This window comes from Sebastes fasciatus, chromosome 6, assembly GCF_043250625.1.
Source record: "Sebastes fasciatus isolate fSebFas1 chromosome 6, fSebFas1.pri, whole genome shotgun sequence".
In the NCBI taxonomy this organism is placed as follows: Eukaryota; Metazoa; Chordata; class Actinopteri; order Perciformes; family Sebastidae; genus Sebastes; species Sebastes fasciatus.
In genome coordinates, this window is record NC_133800.1 from 23,017,872 (window position 1) to 23,025,326 (window position 7,455).

At 37.1% G+C, this 7,455-nt stretch overlaps 1 protein-coding gene across 1 annotated transcript; it reads left to right on the forward strand.

The window, feature by feature from the left end:
* The first annotated feature begins 1,216 nt into the window (after nucleotides 1-1,216).
* On the forward strand, nucleotides 1,217-2,992 carry nono (non-POU domain containing, octamer-binding). Its single transcript, XM_074638544.1, has one exon. The coding sequence runs from the start codon at nucleotides 1,371-1,373 to the stop codon at nucleotides 2,691-2,693; it is 1,323 nt and encodes a 440-aa protein (XP_074494645.1). The 5' UTR covers nucleotides 1,217-1,370; the 3' UTR covers nucleotides 2,694-2,992.
* The last annotated feature ends 4,463 nt before the right edge of the window (nucleotides 2,993-7,455 follow it).

Here is a 7,455-nt window from a genome sequence, read left to right on the forward strand (position 1 = left end):
TTTCCTTGTTTTTCGTCTTCTTCATTTTTTTTATTGAACAAATTCAAATTTACAAACAACATGGCTCATAGATCACTGCATTAGAGTAAAAGGACAAGGTGCATACAGAACAAGAACAGATAAAATATGTAAAATTATACATGAAAATAATAATAAATTAAATTAAGGGCTATGGATGTAAAAACAAAACAAAACATATATATATATATATATATATATATATATATATATATATATATATATATATATATATACATAATTAAGGTTCCATGAGTGGTTTTCAAAATAAAATGATTTTGGCACCATAAAAAAAAGAAGAAGAAAAACAAGTGTTATATATATATATAGGTATATATGTATATATATACCTATATATATATATATATATATATATATATATATATATAGGTATATATATATATATATACCTATATATATATGTATATATAGGTATATATATATATATATATACCTATATATATATACATATATACCTATATATATATGTATATATAGGTATATATATATATATATATATATATACCTATATATATATACACATGTATATATATATGTATATATATGTATATATGTATATACATATATATATACATATATACATATATATATGTATATACATACATGTATATAAATATATACATGTATGTATATACATGTATATACATATACATATATATATATATATGTATATATACATATATATATATATGTATATATATATATAGGTATATATATATATATACCTATATATATATACATATACACATATATGTATATATGTATATATATACATATATATATGTATATATATACATATATACATATATATACACATGTATATATATGTATATATATATGTATATATATGTATATATTTATATACATATATATATACATATATACATATATATATACATATATATATGTATATACATACATGTATATAAATATATACATGTATGTATATACATGTATATATATATATATACATATACATATATACCTATATATACATATATATATATATATATGTATATATATATACATATATATATATATGTATATATATATAATGAGCATAATATAAAATGTCACAAACATAAACAGGTCTATTTTTTGTTTTTCTAGCACCGTCGCACAAGAAGTACGTCACACAGATTTGAAATCCACGAGTCGCACTAAACCGATGTCACAATAGCGTCGCTGGTAGCACGCAGCTCTTCGCCATCTTTGCTGCTCCTCTTTGTGCGCCTCTCTCTCTCTCTCTCTCTCACTCGCTCTGCTTTCAGAGTTCACCAGCTTTCTGTCGACTCGGGGCTTTTTAATAACGTAGCTATATAAAGATAAAGATGCAAGGAAACCGCGGCCCGCAGCACAACCACGGCTCCAACCGGCCCGGAGACATGAAGAAGCCCGGAGGAGGAAGCAACACGAACGGCCAGCAGCCGGAGCAGAGCGGTAAGACCCGACCCAACGAGGCCCTGACTCTGGACCTGCAGAGCTTCAGGAAGCCAGGGGAGAAGACCTTCACCCAGCGGAGCAGGCTGTTCGTAGGAAACCTGCCCACCGGGATCACAGAGGAGGATCTGGAGAAGCTGTTCGACAAGTACGGCAAGGCCAACGAGATCTTCATCAACAAGGAGAGAGGCTTCGGCTTCATCCGGCTGGAGACACGAATCATAGCCGAGATCGCCCGAGCAGAGCTAGATGATGCTCCCTTCAGAGGCAGGCCCATTAGGGTGAGGTTTGCCACACATGGTGCTGCTTTGGCTGTGAAGAACCTGCCAGATTTCGTGTCCAATGAGCTCCTGGAGGAGGCCTTTGCTGTGTTTGGTCAGATAGAGAGATCTGTGGTGATAGTGGATGATAGAGGGAGACCCACTGGGAAGGGGATTGTGGAGTACACCTCAAAGCCAGCTGCAAGGAAGGCTTTGGATAAATGCAGTGATGGTGCCTATCTCCTCACAGCTTTTCCTAGACCCATCACAGTGGAGCCCATGGATCAGCTGGACGAAGAGGAAGGACTGTCAGAGAAGATCATCAACAAGAACCAGCAGTACCACAAGGAGCGTGAGCAGCCGCCACGGTTCGCTCAGCCGGGCTCCTTCGAGTACGAGTACGCCATGCGTTGGAAGGCCCTGATGGAAATGGAGAAGCAGCAGTACGAGATGGTGGACCGCAACATGAAGGAGGCTCAGGAGAAGCTGGAGGCCGAGATGGAGGCGGCCAGGCACGAGCATCAGGTGATGCTGATGAGACAGGATCTGCTGAGGCGGCAGGAGGAGCTGCGGAGGATGGAGGAGCTTCACAGCCAGGAGGTGCAGAAGAGGAAACAGGCCGAGCTCAGGCAGGAGGAGGAACACCGGAGGAGAGAGGAGGAGATGAGGATGCGCAATGAGGAGATGCTGAAGAGGCAGCAGGAGGGCTTCAGAGGCAACTTCGCTGAAAACAGGGAGCAAGACATGAGGATGCATATGGCAGGTCACGGGATGAACAGAAACTTGCTGGGTGGCAACTCTGGTCCTGCTGGTACTCCTGGCATTGCTGCTGAGAATGCTCCAATGATGCAAGGGCAAGGAAACAACAACATGCAAGGAGGAGGCCAGGGTGGCTTCCCAAGAGGCCTCCCTGGGGCCGGGGACTATGGACCAAACAAGCAGCGCAGATTTTGAATCACATGTCTTATATTTTTCCCCCTTTTCATACTCACTGTATTTTAAAGTTCAAGTAGTGGGTGTTACTTTTTGGACTTTGAAAACTGTTGCATGTATTTTTTTTTTATTTTTATTTTTACTTTTTATTTGTACCTTTTTGAGTTAGTACTAAAGTGTCCTAACTTCAAATGAGCCATGTATTTTACTTTATCTTTCACATTAGTGTATTTTTCATAGGGATAGAAAATGTTTTTGCCCTGGACATGTCTTTTTCTGGAATAAATTCATGATTCCCTGAGAATTGTTTTAACATTTAAGATTTCTTCATGTCTTTTTAAAAAGCACCGTGGAGCCAAATGTGATGAGACCCGTTTTATCTACATGATGGTACACGTATAGGGCGTGTCTCGTTCTGGTTCTTGGTTCCAGCTGTCAGCTGGATATATGGCATTGATTAAAGTATTGATTTTAATTAACCCAGCACCGTTGAATCATTGGCCTGAACACACAATTCCAAGGCAGATAATATCACATCAATAACATAGTCTCCACCGAGTCGGGCAGGATGTGGTGCAAAAGTCATGAAATGTAAAGAATGAGCAGTATTGAGATTATTTTGGGATTATTATTGTCAATATCTGCTTGTGTGAATACCTAAATTCAACTTGCTATTTGATTATTGATTTTATTAGGCTCAGCTGTGTTTACCCTGCTGTGATACATTAGTGAAAAGGTTCAGTTTGGCATACAGTGATGTCACCGCCAGTCAGCGAGCATAGCAACCAATAGTTGTCATATGTTATCATGACATTTTATAGCAGGAAAAGCCCTGGTTTAACATATTGGCGCCAGTACATTCAGGTGTGCCACTGTTATGGCAACATAACACAAAAAGGCTCACTGATTTTTATTGACGATTGACTCTGGGTAATTCACCACATTAACAAACTAGACGTCTTGTGATTCATCAACCTTCTAGGAAGGAGGAAGCTGTTGGTGATCACATTGAAGAATAAAGCACAGTCCAAACACTCACGCCCACGCAGTCTAAAGTGACAGAGGGTTTAGGGTCGGAAATTACCTTTTTTGTCCACCTGCCACTGTGGCTGGTGGATTCCTAAACCTACCAGCCACTCAATAGATGACCATTGTTTTTTTGGCCGGTGCAGCAAATCTAGCAGCCACTTGCATATTTTACCAGCATTTGGCTGGTGCTAATTTCCAACCCTGCTACAAAGTGATAATGGTATATATGAACAGAGTGTCATTATATGTGAACTAGAATGTCACAACTCACTGTCTAATGAGACAAAAGGAAGGGGGTTGTCTATTTTGAATCGGCAGTAGGAGGAAGGCAACACATTTTCTTTTCTTTTTGTTAATTAACAGGATGGTTGAGGCTCACCACACCAGAAAATTACAGGTGGTGTCAAGTAAGTTCTCCATCATGTAAAAGTAAACTACAGTTTCATGTACAGCTCTGTGACTTACTTTATTGACTCCTGAGTTTAGAGGTCAAAGTACATTGCAAAACACAAGTATTACAAGTTTTTAACTGCTGTTTCAGCCTCCTACTGCTGATCTCAGTATCGATCCACGCCATGTCAGCAGTGTGTAACGCAGTTGACCTGTAAAGATGAAACCCAAACAGAAACGGCATGCAGAGAAAGTCTGGTTTGTAAACAAATAGCTGTGTTAATGGAAGTGGACTGAAACTGTTTAGGCTTGCATAATAACCAAACAGTTGCAGCGTGTGTGTGCCAGATTAGTGCAGTGAAGAGAGCCGGGTTATATCATTATACTTTGTGTCGCTTAGGTTGAATAATTGCTCAGTACAAACCAAACATCTATGCAAAAAGTTAAAGAATAAAGTCAGAGAAATGACAGTGGTAAAATAAATAAAGTAGCTTATAGTTGAGTCTCCTAATAAACTGCAAAATGTCAAAACATCCTGCTGTTAGATGATTTATCAACTGATAAAAGAGAATCTGATATTTGAGGATCGATCTTTCTATCTCAACTCAATTTTATTTAGCACTTTTCATACAAACATGCAGCCCAAAGTGCTTCACATAAAAAACAATAAAGTAAATAAAACATTTTTTTCTTTTACAATTTTTGCAAAACAAATACAATACAATTTAAAAAATCTGTAAATAAAAACCGAGAGAATAAAATAAAATAAACACCAGGGGTAAAAAAAAAAAAATGTAAAAAACGATTAAAACTTAAAAACTAAGGCTACAACATTACTCCAAATTAAAAGTCACTAAATATTTACTTTTGAGTTTGCCATTCAAATATCCAGAGGCAGTGCGTTTCACAGTTTCAGGGCATAAAAACAGAAGGCACTTGCCGGTAGCTACTGTTATGAGACACATAAGGAACATTTAAAAGAGAAGCGGTGGAGCTGCAACAAAAAAATTAAAGAAAATCAATTCTAATAAGATACAGGTAACCGGTACAGTGTCTTAATCTCCATCATGCAAAGGTTCAGGCAGTTTTCAGCTCAAGGCCTTACTGAGAAAAAAACTACCTTTCACCCGTATCGGAGTCCAAAAAGTCAAGACCGTCCAGCCAGCACAATAAGAGCTCCATAAATGATGATTGATAAGGAGTCAATCATAAAGAGGGGAAAGTGTGTATTATCTGGAGGTGAGATCAGCAAGCTCTCAGAGAAAAACTGGTCTAGAGAAGTACTTTTTAGACACGCTGTACGTTGGAGGATAGACAGCAAGAGATTGTCTACAGCTCTCTCTGAAAAAGAGAGATTTCTCTTTTTATATCTATCGTGAAACTGAGGCTCTTGAGCCTGCACCCAAAGCACAATGATGCAGTTCATATTTGTCACCAATTATTCCTGCATAAGCCTGCATGATTATATAAAGACTATATTAAATACATCAGACCATGCAGCATAGTAATGACAGTGTTTGTATCTTCAGTCAGCATTTTTAATTTTCAAGATCTTTTTTTGAGATGAAGTAGTATAGTTTATATAATATTAGATGTTATGTTTCAATCTTTTTCATTTGCAGGTCACCACAGAAGGAAAACATTATTCATATTCATCCTTTATGCAATTTGACAAAAGAAAATGCTAAACAGTATCAGCACTTATTGTGTGAAGTGATCTCTTTCCCTTTCAGTTATAAAAAAACGCACACACACACAACAATAAACAAATACAAACTGTAATATTTACTGTAATGATACTGGTGATGGTAGCTTAAATTAACAACGGTATCATGTTTTATGAAATATAAGTTTTCCATTTAAAACCTTATTCTATTCAATTTTAGCTATCAGATAAATATAGTGCAGTATATAAGTATAACGGTTTCCAAAAAATGGAAATATTCCTCCAAAAATGATCAATTAATTAAAACTGTACTGTCTTTAATCCATTTACAACACACACAAAGGGAGAGCGACTTCATTCTCTGCTCAGGTGGACATTACTCCTCTATATCTTTATATAATAAATAGTTGTTTGCTGCTGTTGTTGAATACTTAATTATTCTTCATAAAATGTAGACTTATTTATGTACATTTAAAACCATTGTATAGAGTGGTCGGGAATGAGTCCTAGCATTAGTTTATAGCACTTCCTGTTCCCTCATCTGGAAGTCAATGTGTTTTTAGTTAGATGCCTAAAATAAGGTCCGTGGTTAACACAAGCTTTTAAGAGATTTTAACGTTTTGTTCTACTGTTAAACTGAAGCCTAAAATATAGCCGCACACATTCAAATCCAGCCGCCGTCCTTTGAAGTTTGGGATTTTCAAGGAAGTAACGTCTTCCAGAAATGCAGATGCTTATTGAATTTCTTAAAAAGACTTTATGAATGGGCAGAGTCCCTTGTATATGCAGACATAGGCACTCATAAAGAATGGGTGCCAGTACACTGTCCACCTCTCAAAGGTTATACAAAAATGATAATAACAGAGCGGGAATAAAATAGTTAAGAGATAACGAATATAAATGAATTAAAACACTGTAAATGGTAAAATAATTTTCTCAGATGAATGTAACTTGTAATAATTTCAGCGCTGCACAGCAACTGTTACAGTAGATAAATAGTCACATGAATTTACCTTTTGATTTGAATAGTGGGCTATTTTTTGGTATGTTGGCAAAGTTACAAAATCCTACGTGTTGTCGTGACTTGTCAGCATAAGAAAGAACAAAGAACATCACCCTATCTGCCCCATTTCTTCTTGTCTTTTTAACCATCTCTGTTTATCACAAATTGAAATGCTTATGCACCTTCGCCCTGATAGCTCCGATTCACCTGTGGCATTATCGCACAGCCTTGGTTGAAGGTCCTATCTCAGCCACAACCTTGACATGTGATAACAACGTAATTACAAAGTGGATCTGATATTGTAGGATGTGATCCAGAAAGTGATTAGTCATGGCTGTCACTGGGTTTGATGTAAGACAGTTATACAAAAAGTGATTTTTAAAAAAATTATTTTGTTGGGACATTAGCAGATATAGTGCTCTCTCTCTGTACATTACAGATCAGTTAGCCTGTACACAGCAGTGTCACTTAGTTGATGGTCTAAAGGGCATGTTCAAGAATGGCATGTGATCTGATTTAGGTCAACCAATGTGTTTATGTGTCTTCAATAGGATCACCATATGATTCGAAAAACTGGGCGCAGTTGTTATTTCGGATTCTCCTAGTTTCTACTAGCCAGCCTATCGAAAACTCCCCCATGGCACTTATCAGACAGAGGAATTGGTCATCCACGGCTGCGATTGGCCAGCCGCTAC

Excerpts from the sequence above, each read along its gene's own strand:
- nono (XM_074638544.1), top strand. The coding sequence starts at position 1,371 with ATGCAAGGAAACCGCGGCCCGCAGCACAACCACGGCTCCAACCGGCCC.